The 27,259-nt window shown below is 43.1% G+C and overlaps 1 protein-coding gene across 2 annotated transcripts in view; it reads right to left on the minus strand.

Moving 5' to 3' along the window:
• The window catches only part of FBXO21 (F-box protein 21), a 38,639-nt gene extending 12,160 nt beyond the window's left edge, over positions 1–26,479 (minus strand). The window contains exons 1-9 of one of the 2 annotated variants that reach the window (XM_060249627.1): positions 26,229–26,479; positions 18,284–18,419; positions 17,248–17,342; positions 10,759–10,880; positions 9,672–9,818; positions 8,767–8,906; positions 8,296–8,432; positions 5,190–5,366; positions 3,576–3,708 (exon numbers count right to left, since the gene is read on the minus strand). In XM_060249627.1, the coding sequence (XP_060105610.1) occupies positions 3,576–3,708; positions 5,190–5,366; positions 8,296–8,432; positions 8,767–8,906; positions 9,672–9,818; positions 10,759–10,880; positions 17,248–17,342; positions 18,284–18,419; positions 26,229–26,452 (1,311 nt within the window). In that variant the 5' untranslated portion in view covers positions 26,453–26,479. The remainder of the gene's footprint in view (positions 1–3,575; positions 3,709–5,189; positions 5,367–8,295; positions 8,433–8,766; positions 8,907–9,671; positions 9,819–10,758; positions 10,881–17,247; positions 17,343–18,283; positions 18,420–26,228) is intronic. The other variant, XM_060249628.1, reaches the window with a different exon arrangement.
• Between the last annotated feature and the right edge of the window lie 780 nt (positions 26,480–27,259).

The following is a 27,259-nucleotide window of genomic DNA, read 5'->3' on the forward strand; positions in this document are numbered from 1 at the left end:
ACATTACTTCCCCACTGCTCTTCCTTCCTTCCTGATGGCACCACTCCCAAATCTTCAGGAATTTCCCCAGCCAGAGTTGGCAGCTCTGGAGCTTTCCATTGTGCCAAGTGGACAACGGAACAAGCACGACAAATGCACAGAATTGCTTCATTCTCATTAGCGGTATATATTTGTACAAAGCGCAAGTGGCTAGCCTGTTTCATGAACAATGAGTTGCAAATATAACATTTGGAGTGGGCACCTATAAGCCAGGAAGCTCCACTAATCCCATAGGTTTTCACAAGACTTCGAAAGGTTAAGAGAATCTAGGACATGCTGCCTTTTGCTGTGACCTACAAGCATTTCTGATTATATTTCTGATCAGTGGATCAGATGGCTGGTACCCTACCTTTCCCCCCAGGCCTTGGCTACAGTGACCCATGCAATGGTCCCTTCCAGACCTGATTATCATAACTTGCTCTACACAGGCTTGCCTCTTGGGCTGATCCAGAAACTCCAGCTGGTGCAAAATGCAGTGGCATGCTTGCTGACTGCATCACCTGTGTGGGCATGCATTCGTTCAGTGCTATGTTGATATTGACCTTCAACACCTTGCCAACATATCTGAGGGACTGCCTCTTCCCACATAAGCCCCGAAGAGCCTTGTGCTCAGCAAATCGTCATCTGCTGGCTGTTCCCAGCCCAAAGGACATCTGCTCAGCCTCAACTCGGGTCAGGGAATTTTCTGCCCTGGCGGAACACACTCCCGCTCGAGATCAGGGCCCTGCTGGACCTTTTACCATTCTGCAGGGCCTAAGAAACAGAGCTGTTCAGCCAGGCCTTTGGATGAGGCAGTGGGTGTCCAAATTAGCTCAGTCTCCCTTGCTGACTTTTCCTCCATCAGGCTGCCCAGACTCAGTAGGTCTTACAGGCCCAGTGGCTCCAGCTCCTGTGATACTGCACTTGTTGACAGTGCTACCTGTATTTTAAATTTTATATTGTTTTTAACTGTCTTAAATGATTGATTACTGTTTTATTCTTTGTATTCCTGTTGTGATCCACCCTGAGCCCATTTGCAGGGAGGGCACAATAGGAACTGAAACAAACAAGCAAATGTTTTTAATATGCCTCATACACCCCTACTTCAATAACTGGAAGCCACACCTATATGATATGGGTCTACTCTAACTAGGAGGCGGAGCTCCTATGGACACCATTTGTTTATTTATTTTATTTACTCTGCCCCGGCAAGGCCTAAAGCAGCTTACACCGTTCCCCATGTTATCCTTAAAACTGCCCTGTGATCTAGGTTATGCTGAGAGCATCCAGCAAACTTCGGTGGCAGAGTAAGGATTTGAACCTGGGTCTTCTAGACCAGAGGTGTCAAACATGCTGCCCAGGGGCCAAATCAGGCCCCAGAAGGCTCCTATCAGGCCCCTGAGCAACTGACTCTTGTCTGCTTCCTTCTCCCTCTCTCTTGCTTCTTTGTGCACCTCAACTTGCTTTGCAAGACTTGCTCAATTGAACAGAAGCTACAGAGCAAAACCTTGATTTTTCTCCATTAGTTGAGCCCCCTCCCCCTCCTGGTCCCCTGGGGAAAAATACAAAGAAAGCACCTTTAAGACCAACAAGTGCTAATGTTTTAAACATGTTTTATTTTAAGTTTTTTTAAAAAATCTTTAATCATGTTTGTCTGTGTTCTTTAAAGAGCTTATATCTCTATTACCTAATCTTAAATAGGAACACACACGACCCAGACTAACATGGCCCAGTCCGACAAGGTCTCATTTATGTCAGATCTGGCCCTCATAACAAATGAGTTTGACACCCTTGTTCTAGACCCTAGTCCAAAATTCTGACTTGAACCCAATTGCAAACTAAGCTGCTATATGAAGTCCTAACATAGTTGCTGCTACTCTTTCTCTTTGTTTAACAACAGCTGTTCATTGTACAAGCCCAGATGCACAGAATCATCTTTCATTTTATAGCAGAGGAGCCTATGGATGGGCCTAGCACTGAGAGAGCTTTTTAATGTTCATAAATATTTCTCCCGTTAAGTATCTGCGGAGAAAAATGATATTCCCATCTACACATGGCTGGTATTGATCTCTGAAGTGTAATGAACACACTTTAAAAGTGGTTGTAAAATTATGAGAAGCTGTTAGTAATCTGAATCGATGGCCTAGGATTAATTGGCTTGGCTTTATCTACAAAAGGAGGAGGGGAGAACGGGAGAGGTAGATAAACTGCTGGATCAGATTCCAATCAAGCTTGCAACACCTGGTTTAAAGGTCAACTACAGAACAGAAGATGCTGGTCCAGAAAAACCAGGGCTACTATTAACAAGTGGAGTACTATGTTGATTCTAGGGTGGAGAGTATGCAAAAGAATTTAGTCAAATCACAAAAAATAACTGTGTAGCAAACAATTTCCAGAATTATTACGATTTTTCACATACAATAAACAGTGCTTCCCTTTTCTGTGAGGCGCTTAAGCCATGCCTGACTCAATTTCAAAATTAAGCCATGCCTGACTCAATTTCAAAACGGAGTGAAATTTTGTGGTGGTGAGAAAGGAACTTTGGATTGGTTTACTTAAACCTTCACATGCTCTTGAAAAAGCTTGGGCTGTTGCTTGCAGCCCCGAAATGCGCTTAAAGAACAGTCGACAAACGAGTCGAGGAGCACAAGAGAGGAGTGGTTCTCTTCAGTTATTTGGAGTCTTATTTCCATCTGGAGAACCGGCAGAGACATCTTCCATTCATGGAGGCGTTCCCTTCAGTCTACACAGACAGAGGAGTTTTATATCCTTTTGAATTTTTTAATTGCATTTAGGCTCTTTAAGAGGTGTTGAGGCTAGGAAGACGAGGAGGAACTCGTCCCGGGACTGTCTGTGTTTTGTGACTGTTTATCCACACACCTTTGGTTGTTTGCCTTTGAGAATGTTCTGTTTCTTCGAGATTATATTGTAATGTTTTTATGAGCACAAAGAACCATACAACTGTATGTGAAAAATCATAATAGTTCTGGAAATTGTTTGCTACACAGGTTTTTTTTTTGTGATTGGTCTCTTATTGTGGGGGGTTTGCTGTTCTTTTATATCGTATATAAAGAACTGAGTCAGGCACGGCTTAAGCTCCTCACAGAAAAGGGGCGTACTGGGAGGCACTACTTGCGGCACTAAGGGAATGAAGTGGGAAGTCTGGAACCACGCAATCCCTTTCTCCCCGCCAAACAACATGAGCCAACTAATTTCCAGATTTGTGGCACACCTTAAATGGCAGCCGTAATAATTTGCGCATGCCCTGCAACGGAGAACTGCAAAGAAACAGACCGCAGTTGGGTGTGCTTGTCTGCAGGGCCAGTATACCCTAGTTTTCCCTGCACAAACAGGCAACAAGAAACTAGGGATTGCTCCAAGCCAGGAAGAAAGCAATCATCATGTAAGTGTGAGATCAGAGTTCCTTCTAGACTTCTGCAGGTAGCATCAAGCCAGGGAGTCCTTTGGGGAGAAGAATTAATCTTATCCTTATACATGGACTGCAGCCTATTCTTGGCCTTAGGAGTAAATTGGCATTAATGTACAAGCTGAAGTACCTTTTCCGGCCAGATTCCCAGGTGGAAGTACAGCCTTGCTTGGAGCATTAGATGCTGCACGTTATCTGGATACATGGCCAAGTACAGATCCAATGAGTCTCTCAAGAGCTGGTAGGATTGATCAGTGCTTTCCCTATCAACAGAAACACTCAAGTTCACCATTTCATACATGTTCATTATCATCGCCTTGGAGACGCCATATTCCAACAACAAAAAGTTTTGCTCAGAAGTTACACTTTCTATGAAGATTTCTATTCTCATTCACAAAGAGGAAGCACCAGCAAATGTTCAGCAAAAAGCAGCACATGCTGGACTGTCTCTGGCAAATGGCACAACCTCCACAAACACAAAAGCATTGATGCTGCCAGACCTGCCTTGTAAATTATGCTTAAATCTCGCCTATCCCCTCTGTCCTAGGAGTGGCTCTTACTGATCTGTAGCCTGGGACGTACTAATGTATCGGAGCATTCTTGTATCTTGTTTTCCTTCCACTGTGGAATTCAAGCTGGCTTCCATGGGATTCCCATGCTGCATCCAGACACCTGGCCAGGCCCAGACCTGCTCAGTGTGCACTTTTGGGGGGACCTTCAGACCACAGCCATGTGTGAATGCTCTCAAGGATTTTTTTTTTAAATGTAGAAGTATCCAATCCAGTAAGGTCTCTCTGCAGTGATGAAGTTTTGTTACACACTGCTTTACTATCTCACTCACTACCAGGCCTCAGGAAATGCCTCTTTCTTCATGCTGCTCTATTTAAGCACCAGGGTCCTGCACAGCTTCTCCTAGCTCTTTAAGGCTCGTTTCCCAGGACAGAGAGAGAAAGACAGCAGTCTTAATTAAAGGCCTGTGAGTAGCACTGATAGCATCCAAAGCTTTCTAGCCTCCGAATCAGTCCTAAGAGCTCTCCTGCGGTTGCTTCTCCCAGAGGGCCTGAACAGGCAAAGAGTGCCCTGACACCCTTTTGGGCCAGAAGTGTGACTCCTAGTGCAGTCCTATGAGACTGTCCATGTTGCTTCTCCAAGCCCTGAAAAGGGTGAAAGAAGGTTACGCCCCCCCTCTGCAATGGAATTCTTGGCAGTCCTTAGCAGTCTGAAGAAAAACTCTGCAGTGAGTGAGCGCATAAAACTGCCCTATATTGAACCAGACCACTGGTTCATCACAGTCAGTATTGTCTATTCTGACTGATCTCAGGTAGATGTCTCTCACATCACCTTTTGCTAGATCCAGGGGTTTTTTTTTTTAGCAGGAACTCCTTTGAATATTAGGCCACACCCCATTGATGTAGCCAATCCTCCAAGAACTTACAGTAGGCCCTGTAAGAAGAGCCCTGTAAGCTCTTGGAGTACTGGCTACATTGGGAGTGGGGTGTAGCCTAATATACAAAGAAGTTCCTGCTACAAAAAAAACCTGGCTAGATCCGTTAACTGGAGATGGCAGGGATTGAACCTGAGACCTTCTGCATGTCAAGGAGATGCTCTACCACTAAGCTATGGTCCCTCCCATTTGCCTAGATGAGGCCAGTTCAGCTAAAACTGATGAGGCTGAGCCAGAGCACTGTCCCACTTTGCCCAACTAGAAGTGATGGCCTAAACCTGGCACCTTGGCGCCTCTTACCGTTTCCCGATGTTCAGCAAGTTGCCCACCATTCGCTGCAAAACTTCCTTTGCTGTAGCCACGCCGTAGAACTCCTCTGTTACGTGGTGTCCAATCAGGTACTCACATTCCTTCACCTTTAGCTGCTTGCCCTTTCCAAAAGCATCTATGTAAATGTAGTCAAAGATATTCGTGCTTCTGAATAAAAGGCCAAGAAAACCAAAACTAAGGGCAAGGTTTCACAAAACATAACACGATTTTCATTCTACTGATTTGTTTTTACACAGCAATGGGATTCAAGGTCACAGAAAGAGGGGAAGCCACCAAGCTGGATGGTTGGTCCTTCTAGATCAGTACTGTCTTCTCTTACTGGTAACAACTCTCAAGATTTTTCAACCTATTTTTCAATCTATATCCTGCTTTTCTCTCCGATGGGGACCCAAAGTGGCTCACAACATTGATCTACCCTCGCCCTGACCTGAAGAGCCCAGGTAAGCCCAATCTTGTCAGGGTCGACTGGCAAGTACCTGGATGGGAGACCTCCTTGGAATACCAGAGCTGGAGGCAGGGGCAGGCTTTATTCAGCCACCTCTCTAAATATCCTCTATGCCCACAGTAAGAGTCAATCACCAGTGGTAACCATGACTTCCAAGTGCACACACACAAAAATACCAAAAAACAAACAAAAAACCAATTGGTCTAACTTTGTTCATTTTATCATCATAATGACCCTGTAAGGCTGAGCATATGTGACTGACCCAAGGCTACCCCAGTGAGTTTCCATGGCAGAGTTAGGATTGAAGCATCTTGCAGAGCTGGAGTTGAAAATGACTATTTTATGCTCACATCTCTCTCTTTCTCCCCTTTCCTGTCCTCAGAGTATACATTGATGATATTTTTATTCTACCCTTCCACATTTTACTTCTTCTGATTTAACTCCATGAGGCAGGCTAAACTACAGAAAGCAACTGGCCCAAGTGACTTTTACGACTGAGTGGGTATATGCACCCACTCACTGTGATCTTAGTTCCTGGACAGGACGGTCCTTCAGATAACCTTGTATGGCAGAGAGATCAATGACAACATATGCCACAATAAATGTGTTTAATCTATAAGGTGCCTGTGAGGTGGTGGCCACATAGGGATTCAATCAGCTGCAGGCATCAGGACATGGAGAATCCCACACTCCAGTGTTATGGAAGCCAGCCTGTCCACATGGCCAGCTGCTGCAAGGTATGCTTGCCTGATTCTGCCAAGGCTCAAAGCTGGGGTAGAGATGGACATGGGGTGATAAATCACCTGGCCCCACACAGCTCCAAACAAGGTGGAAAGTAAGGAGGACTGGGGAGGATTGGAGATGGGGAGAAGCAGATGGTGTAAAGGGTACAGATGAGAGGGGTGTGGATGCTAGTGAAGAAGTGGAGGAGAAATACAGAGGAAACCAGGAGATCTGGGAATGAAAAAGGCGCTAGCAGGAGGCAAGCCCTAATAAAAGAGCTGCAGACAGCCACCTAAAGAGCTCAGTATCCAAGTCTGGTATAGCCTGAAAGCTAAGCAGGGTCAGCCCTGGGCAAAACTTGGATGGGAAACCACCAAGGAAGACTGGGGCTTCTATGCAGAAGAAGGCAATGGCAACCCATCTCTGCTCACCTCTTGCCTTTAAAATGTCATCAGGTGGAACTTCATGGGACACGATAAGTTGGTTGTGACCAGTGTTCCCTCTAAGCTGAGTTAGCATGAGCTAGCTCACAGATTTTTAGCCTCCAGCTCACACATTTTTGTCTTAGGAAGGATGACTCCAGACCACATTAATTTATGCAGTAGCTCGCAACTTTAATGCCAGTAGCTCACAAAGTAGAATTTTTGCTCACAAGACTTTGCAGCTTAGAAGGAACATTGGTTGTGACCTAAAAACACTATTATTATTATTGATTATTATTATCAACAACAATAGTAAAAACAACAACAATAACAAACAACAACAACAATGTAACCTCCGTGAGCAGGTCCTAACAGGAACTACAGACAGTGGGTTCACAAGCCCTTTCCCCCAGACCTTGTTACAGGGCCAGAGTAATCATAATAGTTATTTTTTAATTGAGGTGAGTTTTAACTCTTTATGTTAATGATATCACGGCAGCTGTTTTGAGTGCTGTACTGCAGAAAGGCCAGATGCAAACACCCAAATATTGAAATAAAATAAGGACAGAGTGACTGAGACATTGTTGTTGGAATACTGGATCAGAATCAGAGAGATGCCGCTCAGCTTTGGAGCTCATTGGGTGACTTCAGACCAATCGCTCTTTCTCTGTTCAGCTCCGGGATTCTGCTTTCCTTGGTGCAAAATGCAGCAGAAATTTAAACCCCTTTAGCCCGGGACTACACACAAGGCTAGCTGGTTGATGGGCGTCTGAGGCACAGCAACCACGGTTCCCGGACCTGAATGACATCACTGAAGCCATCCCTTAATTGGGTCCTTCAGGATGTCTGACCACCCCTGGCTAATCATAGTGCCATTTAGAAGGCCCTCGATGGCCAATTAAGAAAATGGATGGGCACTTTACATGTGAACGTCAGTCACTAGCAATCATTTTGCACAAAAGAGTAAAATGAAGCCATTCGTGTGTGTTTTTTTAAAAGAAAAAAATCTATAACAATTATGAAGAGTCAAGAGGGGTCTATGAGCAAACACCATTATATTTCACCCTCTGGAAATTTGCTGCTATTCATTACAGACAGCTGTCCTCTTGTGATCTTGCAACACCAACAGAACCCCCCCTCCAAGTGAATTTATAACCTTTTATGCATGTGTTGGCCAACTCTCCAGCAGCTAACAAGATCACCCTGCAATATTATTGATGACCAGCTTCGACATGGCAAATAACAGGATATTTTAATCTAACGTAATCATTTTTCTTTTGTAGCGCGGGGGGTGGGAGGGAGGGGGAGAGAAGCTAACCATTACTTCATCATTTGGCATTGGGGAGCTAGAAAGCAGCAACATGAGATGTTGAAACATTTTTGCTGCCTGTGATAGCTGCTGCTCACGCTCTCTTGCCAGATTGGAGAGCAGCTTCCCGGCGGGGGAATAAAATGGCTTTGGAGAGCAGGAACTTTAAAAGCTTACCCTTCTGTCCCTTGGCACCATCTCAGCAAAAAGTGACTGGGAAAGTTGACAGGCTCCAGCCTGACTCCCAACTGCTTGGCAATTGTCAAATAAAGCACAGACAAGCTGATCGGGATTCCAGTCCGATGGATCAAAACCTGAAAAGGGAAGCTCAGAACAATGAGAAGCTTAGAAGTCCTAGGGCTCTTTGATCTGGGATTTTAAAGAGCAGAGGAAAAAAGGGAAGGAGAGATCAGTTTTATAGTCAGGCAGTACAAAAGAGCACCCTGTTTCTAAGAACATAAAACCAAAAAGCCTCAAAGTCTCCCTAAACAAATATGCAGAAAGTTATCACAGAACAGGTGACAGCAATCTGTCTCTTTAAGGAACTGCCCCAAGCTGACATATGCCGCACATTCATACAGGAAAACGAGCCAAAAGAGAAGCTCTTTTTTTATTGTTGTTAGATTTGTTCAGCAGAGATCTGCTTACCTGGCGAATGTATGAATTCAGAGAATTGTAGTAATCCACCTCATTCCCTTTGTATTTCAATTGCTCATACAGGACATAGTTCATGGCATCCAAAACCTGCCTCTGAAGTTCCACCTCGAAGACTTCCTGAGATACTTCTCCTGAAACATCACAACATTGTTAAAACACTACAAAAAACCCCCAAACGTGTTACTCCTTAGTTACACTATGCGACTACAGAGTAAGATTGAATCATGCAGATTTAATTGTACTTTTTGTAGAGAAAACTGGAAATTTGTCCTTTATACTTTACAATTTTTCTAGGTTTCTTTTTTTTTTTTGCTTTTTCTTCCTTCTTTTGTTATTCAAAAAAATTCTCAATAAAATGTATATCGAAAAAGAACAAACATCTTATTTTATAAAAGACCAACTTCCTGCTCACATTAATCTCTATTAAGAACTCACACCAAGTCACAGTTTGTGCCCACAATAGTTCCAAACACAGAACAGGATGACTGGGCCTTAAAGCTGCATTCACCCTCTCACTGCCCTTGCTGTGATCACAACCACTTGCTACCAGAGACTTCATCATCAAAACCCTCAGTACACGCCCTGCACTGAATAGCCCAGGCAAGCCAGATTTCGGAAGCTAAGCAGGGTCAACTGTGGTTAGTACTTGGATAGCAGACTGTCTTTGAAATACCCAGTTGAAAGGCAGGGGCAGGCTTATTCAGCCACCTCCCTGAATATCCTCCAGGTCCCCAGTAGGCGGTCAGTCACCACTCACCAGAAGTCGATATGACTTCCAGGTGCAGACCAACAGATGAAAAATAAATAATAATAATAATAAACCCTCAATATAACATCCAGTCCTAGCTCATAGGGGCTTTTTTCAGGGTTGCAGAGGAGAACAACAAAACAGATACCTGCTTTTGAGGTCACGCTGGGATGCCGAGGGTTTTTAGACTTCAGATATTTACGAACTTTAGCAGCAATGTCATCGATCTGGGCCTGAACAGTCTCTAGGCAAATGTCTGACAAAGGGTTACAGTACTGATCAATTAATACAGCACCTAGAAAAAATAGCAGGCAGAAAGAATGTAATTTTGGCTGTTTAAAATGTCATACCTATTGAGACTGCTTTTCAACACAACTCTTACTTCAGCATGCAAAAAGATAATGGCATTACTGATTTTGATACTGTACAAGTGGGACGGATAAGCATTGTAGATTTTGCTTTCTTGACCATTTTGTCCCTTTAAAAGCTAGTTGTCATTCCTCTCTTTATTTCATCTTTTCACCCAAATACAGAGTGGGCATTTGAAGCTTAGTGTCCCCATTTTAGGCCTATGCTCTAACCATTAAACTACAGTGATTCTCAAGTCTGTGGATGTAGTTTTGGCCTCACTAAGACAGGGTCTTTTTAACAGTTGCCATAAAACATCCTCCCACTTACTTGACTCCCTCATTTGCCACTTCAAAGACATTGAGAAAAACATTATTTTTATGGCAAGCTTTAGAGAGGGAGGTCTTTGTTTATTGACTGCTCATTTCAGGTAATTGGTGAAGTATAACAGATGTTTCAGCAGATGACAATCTCCATCATTCCTAAATTGTAAAACATTCTGAAACTTGACATCATGAGATGGCAGGTACATTTTTTTTAAAATCAGAAAGTTAAATAAATAGATTTAGTTGACGTTATGGCAGAGTCAGGATGACAAAGTGAACTGAGACATATATTTGGTTTTGCATCCAGGTAAAGACAGAACAAAAATATTTCATCAACAGTATCAGAAAATGAAGACGAGGGGAAATGATGGGTTTCCCCCCTTAAAAACAAATACTACACTGGAGGCCAAGCCCTCAATAAAGGACTTGTTGAAATGTATTTTGCTCATCATATCTACCAAGTTCAGATCCAGAGATAAGAAACACAGCCAGCCTAGACTCCACCCATAAGGATTCCTGTTTATTCTTTATTTTACTCATCTCTTTCAGGTCAATACTAACCTTCCAAGAAGGACTGTTCATCTGCTGAGCGTTGAAGGTATGTCTTCAGTTTTTTTAAAATATTCTGTTGCCTCAGGAAGTAGAGAATTTTCTTAGCATAGTACTTCCATGTCAGGCCTTTCCTGCAAAGCATAAAATAACCACTGAAATGAACAATCACTTGGGAAAATATCATGGAAGAATGGAATGGAAAGAGGCAGGCTGAAAGCTTCAGATTAATTTCTGTAAAAACGTCTAATTAGAAATGACAAGACTAATAATCACAGTTAGGTATCAGAAGGGCAAAGAAGAATTTTATTAAAATAGTTCAGCTGTATTGCTCAAGATACACACAATGACGTTCCTAAATTACACAACTGGTTGTTGAAAATAAATTAAATCTATTCTATACCAGTGTTCCCAAACTGAGCTAGTGTGAGCTAGCTCACAGATTTTTAGCCTCCAGCTCACACATTTTTGTCTTAGCTCAGGAAGGATGACTCCAGAGCACACTAATTAATGCAGTAGCTCACAAAGTAGAATTTTTGCTCACAAGACTCCACAGATTAAAGAGAACACTGTTCTATACTCATGTGAAATTAACAGCATACCAGAAAAGCAGGGACACACTTGGATTAGACCTTTTATTGTTGGTGATGGCTATACAGAGCATGGAACTGGCAACAGAATAGACTGAATTAATACTATAATTGCTCTATGCTGATACAGGATGTCCGTGTTTATGGCTGTAAAGGGAAAAGGGATGGTTATATATTTTATGTATCCATGTATTTTATACTTCCTTTTGTTGTTTGTTTTAATAAAGATAAAAAAGTAAAAAGAATACACACAATAGACTCTAAAACATGATCTCATCTATGAGACATGGACAGAAAATTGCAGTGTAATGAAAACGCCCTTATGGTTGTCCTCCCCCCCCTTAATTTTATTAAATTTCAGTAGAGCCGCAAATAGGAAAGAGACAAATCTCTGAATACAGGTTTTTTTAAAAACAAAACAAAACAAAAACCACTCTCTTCCTCACTCTGCCAATAAGAAGTAAGCTCTGCAATTACACTATGCAAGAAATTGTGTGTGTGTGTGTATATACACATACATATATATAATACAGAATTTTAAAAAAAGGAATCATAAAAATCATTACCCTCCATACCCCACAGAGACACTATATCACAGACAACACAAGATAGCTGCCTATGGCTGGTGTCTATTTGGGGAAATATTCATCCCTCGTTGATGGTTTCTCCAACTGAAAGAAGTTGATCCTCAAGCAGGACTTAGCTTATGAGGTGTGGGGGCTGTGTGCCCTCTACTCCGTGGATTGGCCTGCCTGAGACAGTCAGAAATGCTCCCACATTTCTGCCGTTCCAGAAATAACAGTTTGGGTGGCATACTTATACAGGTAATAGGACTGTATTATAACAAAACAGGTCAAGAACATGGTTTTTTAAACAGAATGGGACTGCGAATTATACCACTGTGTACAATATGTACCACTTGTTTGCTATAATGTACTATCCTATTCTCACTGCTTTGCTTCTATGTGTATGTAACAGCATCTTCTGCATTGCTTAGCATATGTACTTTATGTTTTGTTTCAAACTGCCATAATCCTAGTCTTATTATATGTCTCATTCTATTGATTGCACTTACTTATCATCCTGTGTAACCTGTCTTGAGTCTCACTAAAAAGGCAGACTATAAAGTAAAAGTAAATGCTATCTACTTGAGTTTCTATTGACTCCACCAAGTGCATCATCTATCTCCAGCTTTCTTAACATAAGGACTGCTGTATTCTTCTTCTGCTCTTTGCCTGACCTGTGTGTTTCACGTTGTGCTGGTCAGCCCCTGATTAATTGCTGGTTTCCATATTCTCAAAGGGAGAGTGATCAGTTTTATGCTTCTCTATCACTGTAGTGATTGGTGCATCCTGAAACCTGTTTAGCATCCAGCACCATAAAATCCAATTATACCTGCAATTATTTATTTTTATTTTAATAACATTATTTATAGTCTGCCTCTCCCACCGAGATGCAAGGTGGATTCCACAGCTAAATCAAGTACAATCACCAGGCTGGGACGCCCTAAGAACAAGACTATAGCAAGCTAAAAACAAGCAGAAATCTAAAACGGAGCTGAAACAAAGCTTACAAATTTAAGTGTGACATGTTAAATGGAGCAGAAACAATGTAGTCAGAGCGTACTTACAGCGATAAGGCAGCACTACAATAGCATTTATTTATTTTATTGTATTTATATCCCACCCTCCCCTATCGGGCTCAGGGTGGCTAACAGCAGTTAAAATACATAATGTTAAAATAAAATACAATAAAATTGTTAAAATTCATTGTATACATACGATACATTTGCAGTTTCAGTCCTAAAATCCAAGATGGCGTCAATATTATTATTATTAGCCACAGTCCCTATTGTTATCCTCTGTCTTTATCTGAAGAGTGAAGGTAACACCATGTTGCAGTCACACAATGAAATCAGTCCTAATAGGCCAACAACATATACAGAAATTTTCAATAGGTCAAGGTACTCAAGCCTTTCCCACCATAAACTTGTCACCAAATACCTGGCAACTCCATGAACCTCCAACAAAGGCTCTCTCTCTGGAACAGGACACTTTTAACATGCTCTACAAAAAATAATAAAGCCCTCTGCAACCCTCTCAGGCAGACCATTCCATAATGTCGGTTCTATAAGCAATACTACCCTTGTTGAGGATGACAAGGAGCAGAAAGATTTGTGGGATGGTACAGCGAAGAAGATGACCATACAAGGAACATAACTGGTGTGAGACAGTGCAGTCCATTAGATATGGGGATCCCAGGCTGTAAAGGGCTTCAAAGGTAAAATTGGGCCCACTGGTTTCTGTCCAGGTGGGCAAGCGATCAAATCCTGCTACCTGTCATCCTTCAGTCAATCAGGATGCTCAGTAGGAGCAGATATTTTCCCTGGACACCTTCCAGGGAAGTGATTTAGTGTAATGAAAGCCAATGGCAAAGACTGCAGCATAATCAGGGGATAATTAGCATACATTTCTGCTTAATAAGGATTGTGGAGCCAATGCAAAGGCTCAAATGGCATTAACCAGAAACCTAATCAACACAAAGTGTTAAGCTGCAGCTGCAGCAGAATTTGAAGACAAAATTCAAGGCAACTGTGACAGAACAAGCCTCGGCATAGCCTAAGAGCAGTCCCTTTAGGTCAAACAAAAAAACATTGCAAGTGCCCCCTCCCAAGTCTTTAAAACAAAAAGGGCCATCTTTACACACCATTACTTAGAACCTTTATTTAAAACCAATAAAGAACAGAGCTACACATTCAGGGGAGAGATGCAATCTGGGCCTCTGCCTGTCAAATGCAAAGACTGAGATTTGAAGTAGACAGAAAAACAAGACGACATGGGAAGTAAATAAGCCTTCTCCTCGTATGTATTCCTCCTCCATAAGCCATTGTTCCTTGCAAGACAGCAAACATGCACCTGGAATCCTGATGGGAGAGAGTTAGCTCACCCCCACCCCCCATCCATGGCTTCAAAGCACAGTCTTCTGTCCCTTTGCAACAGAGTGGAGACCTGAGTTCCAAGGCTGCTCCCTCCAACACACACATTGTTCCAGTCCAACAAATGACGAGGGCAGCATGTTCCCCAGACAAGACAGTGTTATCAACACTATCACTTTTCATTCACAACAATGGATGTTTTTTCACCTGAGGCTTAAATTCAAACTAAGGGAGCTGCTGAAGCAAAGCGGCTAAGATAATTCACTGTGATATGGCTGCACAGATTATTTTGGGAGATTTTTTGGGGCACAGTGGTGTCTGCAGTCTTGGAGATTGCCAGTTCTAATCTCTTTGACAAACTCACCATGTGGGCTTAGGCTGCTGTCTTTCTACCTTAATCTTCCATCTGTAATATGGAAATAAAAATACTGGCCTGCCTTACAGGGTGGTTTTATGGATTACAGTGAACAAGAAAAGCCCATACAAATGATACACACATACATGTACATGCTGTGTGCACAAACACACACACACAGAACTCCAATAAGGTATAAGGAGAGAGGTTCAGGCAAGAAAAGTTATCTCGAGGGAATGCTTATTACATTTGCAGATGATACTAAATTGGGAGGGGTCACAAATACAGTAGAAGACAGAAACAGGATACAGGATGATCTTGACAGGCTGGAAAACTGGACTGAATCCAATAAAATTAATTTTAATAGGGATAAATGTAAAGTTCTGCATTTAGGTAGGAAAAATCTCATGCATGGTTACAGGATAGGGGAGGCTTGTCTTAGCAGCAGTATGTGAGAAAAGGATCTAGGGGTCTTAGTAAACCATATGCTGAACATGAGTCAACAGTGTGATGCGGTGGCTAAAAAGGCAAATGCAATATTGGGCTGTATTAACAAAAGTATAGTGTCCAGATCACGTGAAGTGATGGTATCGCTTTACTCTGCTCTGGTAAGACCTCACCTGGAGTATTATGTCCAGTTTTGGGCACCACATTTTAAGGATATAGACAAGCTGGAACGGGTCCAGAGGAGGGCAACAAAGATGGTGAGGGGTCTGGAGACCAAGTCCTGCGAAGAAGGATTGAAGGAGCTGGGCATGTTTAATCTGGAGAGGAGGCGGCTGAGAGGTGATATGATCATCATCTTCAAGTACTTGAAGGGTTGTCATATAGAGGATGGTGCAGAATTGTTTTCTGTGGCCCCAGAAGGTAGGGCCAGAACCAACAGGTTGAAATTAAATCAGAAGAGTTTCTGGCTCAACTTTAGGAAGAACTTCCTTATAGTCTGAGCGGTTTCTCAGTGGAACAGGCTTCCTCAGGTGGTGGTGGGCTCTCCTTCTTTGGAGGTTTTTAAACAGAGGCTAGATGGCCATCTGACAGCAATGCGGATCCTGTGAATTGGGGGGGGGTATTTGTGAGTTTCCTGCATTGTGCAGGGGGTAGGACTAGATGACCCTGGAGGTCCCTTCCAACTCTATGATTCCATGATACCTCTGAACCCTCCATCCCAAACAGTTTCATCCAATTCAAGTGGCATTAAGATTACTTCCTAAAACATTTGACCGCCAGCCATTTCACCCGTTTTGAGTCAGACTAGAGCTGACTGGAGGGAAAAAAAGGCTTCTTTTTGCCAACTCCACGTCAATGCTGTCCATAGTAAGATGCATTTGGAGCTCTGTTTTTGCACCAACAAAGATCCAAACAGCTACTCTGGCATGGGACAACTGTGACAGAAGTAGACAGCACCACCCCACATTACATCCACAAAAAGAAATTTGCAAAAGGTATCAGCTCCAAAAAATGATTTGCCTACATGTACTGCTATACTGCTAAACAGCACCCCCCCACACACTTTGCTCTTGTTATTCTTGTAATCATACTGGGTTCAACCCATCACCACACTCAATGCTTGTGGTGAGGTGTCTAGAATACTCAGTTTCATGTCTGCTACAGATGGAGAACAACACAAAGGAGCAACAAGCACATTTCTAGGCTCTTTCTTCCGTTGTACAGCACTACTGAACTGGGAATAAGATTCCTCTCCAGCCATGCTGGCAGCTCTGAACACCACCCTTGTGTATATACCACGGGGTATAGGGAGCAGCGTTTGGCTCTAAGTGACAAAGAACTAAACCCAACCAAAAACCAAACTATTGGTGCGTTCACACTACACTAAATAACGCGTTTTTACATCTGGGTTTTTACTGTGCAAGAGTAGCAAAAATCTGGATGTAAAACGCATTATTTAGTGTAGTGTGAGTGCACCGGATGTGTTATGGTGGCCTCATGATCACCAAAGGCACTAGCAGCAGGATGCCAGCTGTGAGCTCCTTGGGGAAAGTCAACTTAGAAGTGATGCAGGGGTCCCATCTGAGTCAGAACCATGGCAGAGGGGAGAGGAGGGGCTCTGGTTCCCCACCACCATTTTCCCCAACCCAAAATGTTACCACTGGGGAGAGGGGGCTGCATGTAGATTGACCGCTTGCATGTGCAGTTTCCCCAGCAGGGGAAACAACGCACATGCACACTGGCGCTGTTGTGGGTTAGGAAAGAGTACCGGTTTAGGAGTCAGGAGCCCCTCATCCATCCATGGAACACACCATATGTGTTACATCTGCCTCATGATCACTACAGGCACTAGCAGCAGGATGCCAGCTATAAGATCTTTGGGGGAAGTCAACTTAGAAGTGATGCAGGGGTCCCATCTGAGACAGAACCATGGCAGAGGGGAGAGAATGGGGCACTAATTAGAATGGGCCCCTTGTGGCCCTTCTAGATTGAGTTCCCATGGGGAACTCATGGCCGGCATCCTGTTGCACATCCCTGCACACGGCAGATGTAATGTGTAGTTTGGCCCCAAGTCGAAGCTGATACAAAGACATCAAACTCATTTATAAACAGAAGCCAAAACCTTGAAAACCCCCAAGAACCTGTGAAAAAGCAGCCGCCTCCTTCTAGCTCACCTTCCTTCCATATTAAGGATGGACATCAGTTCATCCTCAAAGAAATGGCTTGGGCACTCCAGAATCTCAATGTCGCTGAAGCCGTCACAGGGAACCTGGAATAAGAAAGCAATGTTATTAAAGGGCAACAACAGAAGATGTAAGAATCAGAATTCTTTCCACACAAAGCATCAGAAAAGTACAGCTTTGTTTTGAGCTGGGGACGTCCTTAAGAACAACCCTTCTCTCAGCGTTAAGAATAAATAGACTTTTACTGATGCAAATATTCTTTCTTAAACATACACAATCAAATGGACTAAGGCACATTATAGGGACATGCTTATATATAATTTCATTAACTTGCAGTTTTATTCTTAAGGACAGCCTGTAAGGAACAGCAATGCTGGCCAGATTGTGTTGGCACTTTTTTTTTTTTTTTGATACCCATTTGCTGAAACCTTGTCATCTGCTGGAACAAAGGCTTGGATCTAATATGATTTATATAAACATTCACATATAAAAACATTTTTATCTCACCCTTTCTTTAAGGCACTCAAGGGCAAGTGTACACACTTCTCCTCTCCTCTGTTTGATCCTCAAAACAACTTTCTGAGATGAAACAGACAGAGGTCCAAACTGAGAAAGTCATTGCCCTAAGGCTGTGCTTTATGGTTGAATGCGGATTTGAACTGTCCCAGTTGACTGTCCAAGTCCAGTACTATAACTATTACATCATAGAGTCTAATACATCACACAAACAAGCTTATTCTGTCTCCTGCTGTAGCCCCCCTAATGTTCCCAAGGGATAATGGATCATTTTGAATGGTGGAGGATGAGACATGGAAAGGGATAGCAGGAACTGGCAGGCAGCAGAACTGGCAAAAAAGGAGAGCTGCCATAAGATGCAGGCTTTCCATTTGTTCTGTTGCTCCAGTGAACTCGAATTACCAAACCTTAAAAGAAGCAGGAGAAGAAAAGGCAAAAGGCTGGTCCTCTTTGGCAAAAAGGCCTGGCATGCAGAGCTATGGTAAGAAGAACAAACAAACAAAAACCTTACATGTTCTGAAAAGAACCTTTTGGAAAAAGATGCTACAATCCTTCTTGCTTCCAAGCCAGCTTTGTGTCGTTCTTTATATTCCTCCAGCCAATTGACATTCTCTGTCTGGTTGTAATATTTCATTAGTGAGGGCCACCTACACACAAGACAGAGAAAAGCACAACAGTTAGCACTCGGGTCTTCCCGCAGTTCATGAAAACGTGAACAAGCTACTGAGTTTATTCCTCCATAGAATGAATTTGAAGAGGAATGGCAAAAAGTTTCCCCATTTTTAAAAGGTGTTAAGGTAGAACAGAAAGTCTTCAGAACTGGCTGTTGACCTTGTATGTATAAATGGCTTAAGAAATTGTTATGCTTTCATGTAGTACGGCAAAGCAATTCTTCAGGAAATCAAACAGATTTTAAGAAGATCAAACTCCCAAAAGACATTTGAGTACAATCAGGCTAGAATATATTCATCCAGTTTTTTTTCTTCCTGTAGCAACAGAAAAGGCTATTTTAAGTGATTCTTTATTCCAGTTAGAGTAAAGTCTTAAACCCATTAAAAGGGCAGATAAACAGGGATCCTGTGATCTGGATGCTTGTGCGACAGAAACTTTCACGTTAGTTCTAGGAGAACAAAAGCCGTCCACCCTAAAACAAGTAGACATCTGTTATACTTTCCTTCTCAAACAAAAGAAATGAACTGATCAGCTATGATCTACCATCCTAATCATCACAAGTTTTCTCACACAAACCAAAAGTGATCCAATAACGTGAGTTGGAAACAAACAGATGACAGAGAAAAGTCCTGCAACGTTTTAGAAGACCATCAACAGGTTATGGAGATGAATGAGACTAACAGGTAAGTATGTGTACATTTACAGCCTAATTTTATAGGTAAAATTTGGCTTCAATAATGAATTGCCATGTGTGCATGTATTTTTATAGCTATCCAAAATTTGACAAATATCAACATTCTCATTAAAAGTTGACAATCCCAGACTTAAAAAAAAAAAAAAAAAGCCAAATGCTCAGACACACTATGATAAATGTGACTATTAGAAATCACTGCTGCTTGCCTGGAAAATGGAGACACAGGTGCACATTTTGTAAGACATCTAGTTGGAGAAGTCACTAGGAACTAAATGAGGAAAGAGAAGAGTCCGGTTCACAAGTTATAGTGAGCACACGCACAGCACGCACTTGGTTTTCCCTTATATGTACGCTAAATAACTTTCACACTATGTTAAACACACGCACAGGCAAACATGTGCGTTAAGCCTCATATTTATCCAAACACTGAATTCCAGTTTCACTTGTTTCATTTGTGAAATGAACACACGTTGGCTCATGTGTTCTTACAAACAGATGATGTATGCTGGGGAAGGAGGAACTATATCCCACTCACCACCACACAAAACCAGTAGTGGCCAAGGGATGCACATGAGTATTGTCCTCCTACCGCTAGGGAACATCCTCAGCTGGTCAGGGCTTAGACTTGGAAAGGCTGGGGTGGGGGAGGATTGGCTTGGAGATGCATACCCTGCAACTCCCTGCCCTAAAGGCCTCTTCTCCCTGCTACAAGTTTTTCTAAAATACAACTAACAGCTGGGGAAAAGGGAGTATCATTCATTACTGCCAGGAAACCTAGGAGGTAGCTGCTTGTTCTTTATTTCCCATGCGCATCGAGCACAAGGAGATGCCAACAGCTGCTCTCTGTGGCACTGAACCCAGACCTGTCTTTGATTTCCGAGGGAAATGGGGGACAAAAAAAAAATAATAATCCAAGAGTGGCCTGTAATTCTGGATTGCTATTTGCTGTGTCCCTGGTGCCTTGGAAGCTTCTGTGACATTGGAGGATTAATGGTGCACCTGCCTATCTATTCAAAAGAATGAAGGTTTTCTGGAAAGAAATTTCAGTATAATATCTCTGGGAAGAAGCCTCCTGGAGAGCAGCCATAAGCTCCCTCCCTGAGCAAACATGTTAATACTGGAACTCATCCAAGGTATGGATCTGGGCCGCGCTTGTCACCGTTTTAACTACAGCCTACTAAATGTACTTTTAACACAAGGGAAAAATAAAGGTCATTATTTAAAGAAATTATGCACTGCCTTTCTGGCACAATGGGGAATCGGAGGCAATTTCCAATGTACAATTATACCAACGCTAAAACTGCAGTAATGAAGCACTGCCACCACATCGATAAAAGACCAGCAGCAGAGAGGAAAAGCACACCAGAGCTGGTGCGTTAGACCCCGCTTCACAACTCCATAGAACATCTAAAAACCAGCATGTAAAGGTAGCTGTCAGTTCCCCAAGTCACGAATATTTTTACTAAGCAGTATTTGAGCAAAGGAAATTATTCACTACCACCAAGTATTCAAGGAACTTGTGGGTGCTACACTTTTAAGAATATTTACTCAGAACACTTTTTTTCTTTTTTTTAAAGAGCTGAATGTGGTTCAGTCTACTCCTTTTCCTGCCCTGGTTTTCTGAATTCTGCATGCAAAATCTTATATTCAGAGCTGTGCAGAATCTGCTTCTCACTGCTTGCAGATTCTCCAAGAGAGGAATGAACTAGATGTGATGATGGAAAATCTTTAAATGTACCTTCTGCCGGATGTGTAAACAGAAGCCATCATAGTAAGGCTGTATACTTAAGAGAGCAAAGCTGTGGCACAAGGGAGGAGAGATAACCACCACTACCCCAGTTTCTTCTCTTTATGCCTCCCCCACCGCACACCCCTGTGGAACTGCCCTATGTCCTGCAATAGCTATTTACTTTTCCTGTCAGGAAAAGATCAGCTTTGGAGGGGCAACTGAGGTCAGGAGTGTAGCAAAGGGAGAGAAGAAGACTGCAGATTTATACCCCGCCCTTCTTTTCTCAATTTTAGATGATGCATGTTTGTATCATGAGGACAGCATCTCAGAAGAGGCATTCCTGTGTGAGAGGAGGAGGAATGCCTATTCTTATATGGAATGGCAATCACAATTTATTTGAATGTCATATCGCTGTGTGTAAGAACCTGTCTGCAAAATTCAGAAAAATGGGGCAGGAAAGGATTATGTGCTGTGGTCTCTGCATTCATGAATATTAGTAGCCAACTGTATAAAAACAGGAAGCAGTCTTAAGTGGCCATGGATTGTACAAACCAAATTTAAGCCTGCACTTTTGGGTACTGCAGACTTAGTAGCATAATTTGCAACTGATGCCTGGTCTACACGTCCAGGGGACCGGGGGGGTGAGGGAGTAAAATCATAAAGTGATAGAATGAATTGTACAACATTACCCTGCTGCTGGGGGAATCACCTTGTTTTTAATGCTCTGCTGTGTAAAATGCTCCCTATGAGAACAAGCAAGGGCATGGGCGAAGCCATTTTATTTATCTAAGAAATGTATCTCTCTTGTCTCCAGTATCCTACTGACTACAACCTGTCTACCTGATAGTCAGCTTTTTGTACCTGCAAAGAGTCTATTTTTATGTGAAGGAACATTCAAAAATGGCATCTCAGAGCCCTGACCTGGATTGCACAGGCAAGCTCAATCTCGTCATAAACTAAGCACGGTTGACTCTGAAAAGTACCTGGATGGGAGACCTCCTTGGAATACCAGCAGTCAGGAGGCAGGGGCAGGCATTATCCAGCCAGATTCCTGAATATCCTCCAGGCCCCCAGTACGGAGTCAGTCACCAGAGGTCGCCATGACTTCCAGGTGCACATGTGTACATATAAATATAAAAAAATACAACCACCCTGGCATCCCAAACATGCTGTTTGCCACTTTATCTCTGGGATAAGATTCTGCCACCTCATTCTTCTGTGCAAGTAGACCACGTTTCAGTCCTGAAAATAAACCCTGCAACAAATGTGTTATCTGGATGGGGCACTTGATCTAGAGCATCAGAACAAATCACAAATGTACAAATTCATGGCAGTGTCACATCGACGCCACACTAGCAGTGTTGTGAGCAAATGCAACAGCACGAACTTTTTTGGCTCAGGATGCCCATCTGTCAACAGAACTTGGATGAAAATACATCACTGTTGGAGAGCAAAGCAAAACTTGCAGGAGTTCATACGGGCGCACGGACCAGCAACTGTAAGAACTGGACAGATATATGTAGATTTCTGATCCTGGCCTGTTATTCATAGCAGGCGAAGTTCATCTACAACCTGGCTGTGTCCATGTCTTGGCAGAGGAAGAGAAGTTGTAGTGTTTCCTCCAACTGCCAGTTGGCATGTAAAATTCAGACTGAATAATAGTTCAAAGGAAGAGAATATTCTCTCTCCACCTGCAAAAGAGGTGGCTGAACAATGGACAGTTCACCAGTTCAGAAAACTATAACTCTGGGTTGTTTTCCAGATCAGCTTTTCAATTCAAGGTTTGGCATTATCTTTCAGCAACCAATCTGGATCTTTAAAAGATTCAGATCCAGCAGCGAGGACCATTGTGGTTGGTGATAATAGATGTCTGCCTTCCAAAACCAGCTGATTCTTTGATCACTGAACTTTTGGCAAAAATTGAGATATTGACCTTGTTACTCTGGGCCAGGCTCCATCTTGAGTAATTGCCTTAAAAATTCCCACTGCAATTACTATTGGAGGGGTTATTCTCTACTCACTGCCCTAAAATAAACAGTTGCAGTAATATTGTAACATGGCACAGCCTGGTTCCAGCAGAGGGTCATTTGGCCCCTATTTGCATGTATGCAGCTAAAGTCATCAATCGCAGCAGTGGAACAGCATGAAAACCTGATGAAAGCAAGTAGGTATGTGCGCATACAAAGAATTGCTATCCTTTACTTTTTAAAAGCTGCAATTTTTTGCCTTTGCTGTAGCTGACTAGATGGCTCAGTGGGTTTGTAGCAGATTCATTTTTTAATCTCACTGTGGTCCAGACTTTTAACATCCTTTTTTGATCTCCCATCCCAGAGGTACTGCTACTGAAGGTAAAGGAAGACCAAGTAGATCTCCCCCCCCCCCCCCCCACTATCATCATAGGCATATATAGGGTAGGAAGAAACTGAATTTTGAAAACATTCTAACATTTCAGTTTAATTTCTCTCTTGTGAAAGCCAGCTTCTTATTCCTCAAGTTGAATATTTCATACTAATATTAATGTGCAGCATTTTTTTTTGCATCAAATGCATAATTTTCCCCTATCAAGCCACAGCTTGACAGGGCAAGCCTGTGGAGTTTAACATTTTTTTTTAAATTTGTATCAGTTTTAAAAAATCATACATCCAAACAGTTATATTAAACCTGTAAACAGGACAAAGCTTGAAGTAAAGCATTCCATTATTATTCCAAACTAAAGAATATAAAATTAAAAATAAATCATTTGCTTATGGAATGAATTACATGGAATTTCTTCATCTTCTGTCAGATATTCCACAATAGGAACCCATATTGCTATAAATTTAGTTTCATGAGAGTCTGCAGGTAATGACAAAATATTACTTGTAATTTTATACATGATAAAATATTTCCAAAGACAGTTTTGCCACTCCACAATAAAAGGTATTGAATGGTCTGTCCATCCTGCTGTTATCATTGTGCGTGCCACCAATAATAAAATATGTATTGTTTTATTATTATTATTATTATTATTATTATTATTATTATTATTATTATTATTATTATTATTTTGCTGTGGCTGCTGCTTGGGTCTGACCACTTACCTAATAGTAAAATTTCAGGTTCTAAAGGTAACTGTATATTAGTGATTTGGTAAATTTGCATTATTGATTCCAATACTGATTTATGTAATATTAGGTAGCAGAGATATAAACTTCAAAAAGGACACAAACACAATTAAAGGGTTTTTTTTAAAAAAAACCTTAAAATAAAACATGTTTAAAAACATTAGCATTTGTTGGTCTTAACAGTGCTTTCTTTGTATTTCTCCCATGGGATCCAGGGAAGTGGGCAAAGGAGGCTCTGGCTCTTTCCTTCCTTCCCCAGGGGACCAGGAGGGGGAGAAGCCTTGGCCAAAAGAAGGAAGAGAGGCTTGACTCAGTAGCTCTACTGCACAATTGAGAGAGCCTGGCAAAGCCAGCTCTCCCTCTCCATCCCCAAGGGAGGAGCCTTAGTCAATGAAGAAAATAGTGTTTTGCTGTGTAGCTCCTGTGTGACTGAGCAAGCCTTGCAAAGCAAGCTGTTATTCAGAAGGAAGCAAGAGAAAGAGAGAAGGAAGCAGATGACAGTCAGTTACTTGGGGGCTTGATAAAAGCTCGGGGGGGGGGCTGTTTCCGGTCTGAGGCTGCATGTTTGAAACCCCTGATCTATACATTATCTGGTTACCTTAATTACTTTTGAATATCATTCCAGATTATCCACTGCATAGTTTTGTTCAAAAATCAAGCTGTATTGTTTAACCAATTCATGAGCATTAAGCAACTGAACAGCCAGACAAATCACTTACAGTGAGATGCTGTTATCACCAGAAGCCAGTGATAGTTAGGCCCTATTCTCCCATCCTTTCCACTCCCAGCTATAAGAATATATGCTAGAGCCAAATGAGGCTTACTGGTCAACAGGATCTGAAGTTTGCTTGGGGGTGAGAGGAGAGAGTGGCAAGAAGGATGGAAAAGAAAAGTAACAATATGGAGAAACTTCTAATTTTTGTCTTTTTTGTTTTTAATCTGCTTCTGTTAATAGTGTTTTAATTAGGTCCATCACACATTCCCCCCCCCCCCATCATAAGAGTTTTAATGAACTGGTTTGCACAACACATGATTTAATCAGCAGTTTAAAAGGAGGAACCAGCATGCAGTTTCCAAGTGGTAAGTGCAAGTGAGCACAGCAAGCATCCTTGCAGGCAATGGTCGGTCTGCTTTACTTATTTCTATTTATTTTACTTCCTTTAAACACCACCTCTCTTCCTATTGGGATCCAAAGTGGCTTCCATCACTCTCCTCTTCTCGATTTGATCCTCACGAACAGCGATCCTGAGAAGTAGGTTAGGTTGTGTGAGCATGTGACTGACCCACAATCACCCAGCAAGCTTCCGTGGGAAAGTTGTGATCTGAACCTGGGTCTCTCAGATCCTAGTCCAATATTCTAACAGCAACAGACTGGCTCTCGCTGACCAGAATTTCAAGACTCAGTTTTTAGAACTGCCACTTAAAGCCACTGCACTGAGCATGAAACATCAAGACAGAAAGCCACCTTTTATCTGTTTAGCAGCACATTTTTATCTCGCCTTTCCTTCTAGGAGCTTGATCTGGCGCACCATCTGCTTCTTCCCCTCCTGTGCTTTACCTTCATAACAACCCTATAAGGTAGGTTAGACTGCGAGAGAATAAGTCCTCCAACGTCCCCCAGTAAATTTCATGGCAACTAGGGATTTTAATCTCAGTCAACCAAACCTGACACTCTAGAACAAAAGTGGCCAAACTGTAGCTCAGGAGTCACGTGCAGGCGGCTCTTTCAAACATATTGTCTGGCTCTCAAAGCCCTCGCTGCCCCATTGGCCATCTTGGAAAAGGCATTTCTCTCTTTAAATCACTTCTCCAAGCCAAGCCAGCTTGAAGAATGCATTTAAATTTTCTTTCTTTTCACCTCTTCCTCCCTCCCACATCTGATGTTCATGTCTTGCGGCTCTCAAACATCTGACATTTATTCTATGTGGCTCTTACACTGAGCAAATTCGGCCAGCCCTGCTCTAGAACTTCTCCCAACGAGTTCCTTGGAGGAAGAACGATGTAAAAAAACCTAACAACATTAAATAAATTAAAATAATATCTCTGGGCCTGGGGGGATGCGACGAAGCAGAGATGGACCTCTGCCAATCCCAAGCAGCTCAGGGCAGCTCCTCTTCTTTAGGAGCCCGGCTGCCGCTCTCTGCTCATGCTCCGTGGCACCGCCCCCAGAGGCCTCTCCTCCCGCCCTCTGCCCATGCTCAGAGGCGCCAGGCCTCCGCCCTCCTCGCCACAGGCCCCGCCCCTCTGGCCCCCCCACCTGAGTCGGAACTGCTCCCGCCAGACCTTCCCGTGGGGCTGACAGGCCTCCCGGAGGCGGCGGCAGGTGCAGGCCAGGCGGCCCACGTCGGCGGCGCTTAGCGTCCCGCAGCAGGCGATGAGCTCCAGCAGCTCCCCCGGCAGCGCCGTCAGGGTCAGCGGGGCCGCCCGCTCTGCCTCCAAGCCCGGCTCCCGCTCGGCTCCCGGCGGCGACGGCGCCGCCATCTTGGCTGTTTACCTGAGTGACCTCTCAGGGAGCGTCCCCCAAAAGACGAGCTCCGGCGCAGCCGCGCGGGGTGGGATTATAAGGGAGCGTCTGCAAAAGGCCTTTCTCTCCGAGAGGCGCACAACGTGACGTGAAGTGCAGAACTAGACGCTCAGAGCGTCGCCGGGCTAGGAAAAAGACCTGCAAACCCGAGCTTGGACAGTGACGCTCACAGGGCTGATTTGGGGATGCCCGGGTTCCATTGTTCTATTCCACCATGAAATTTTCCAGATGATCTTGTAGGCAGGCCTTGAATTCAGCAGGAGCTCACAGGAGCGCAGCTCCTGAACCTTTCTGAGGGTTCCCCCTCCTCCTCCCCACCTTGTCCATTGAATAGGAGATGCAGCTGTAACAATCCCTGGATGAGCTCCACCACCTGTTTTTCTACAAAACGAACCCTGCTTGTAGGGTTGCCAAACTCCAGGTGGGGCCTGGAAATCTCTCAAAAGTCCAGCTGATCTCCAGGTGACAGAAATTATGTTCAGAAGCAGTGTGTGAATTTGTGCTTCCTACATGACTTTAAAAAGCATCCTCACAATAGCCTAAGTTAGACTGAGAGAGACAGGGCAAGGTCAACTAGTGAATTTCATGGCAGCATGGAGCTTTGAAACCCCAACAGCAATCTGACACTACCCACTGAAATAGTGTTGCCAGTCTCTAGGTATGGCCTAAAGATCTCCCAGAATTACAACTCCTCTCCAGACTACAGAGACCAGTCCACCTGGAGAAAACAACTTCTTTGGAGGAGAGGGAGGGGGTCTGCTAAG

This window comes from Heteronotia binoei, chromosome 11 (genome assembly GCF_032191835.1).
Source record: "Heteronotia binoei isolate CCM8104 ecotype False Entrance Well chromosome 11, APGP_CSIRO_Hbin_v1, whole genome shotgun sequence".
Taxonomy (NCBI): domain Eukaryota; kingdom Metazoa; phylum Chordata; class Lepidosauria; order Squamata; family Gekkonidae; genus Heteronotia; species Heteronotia binoei.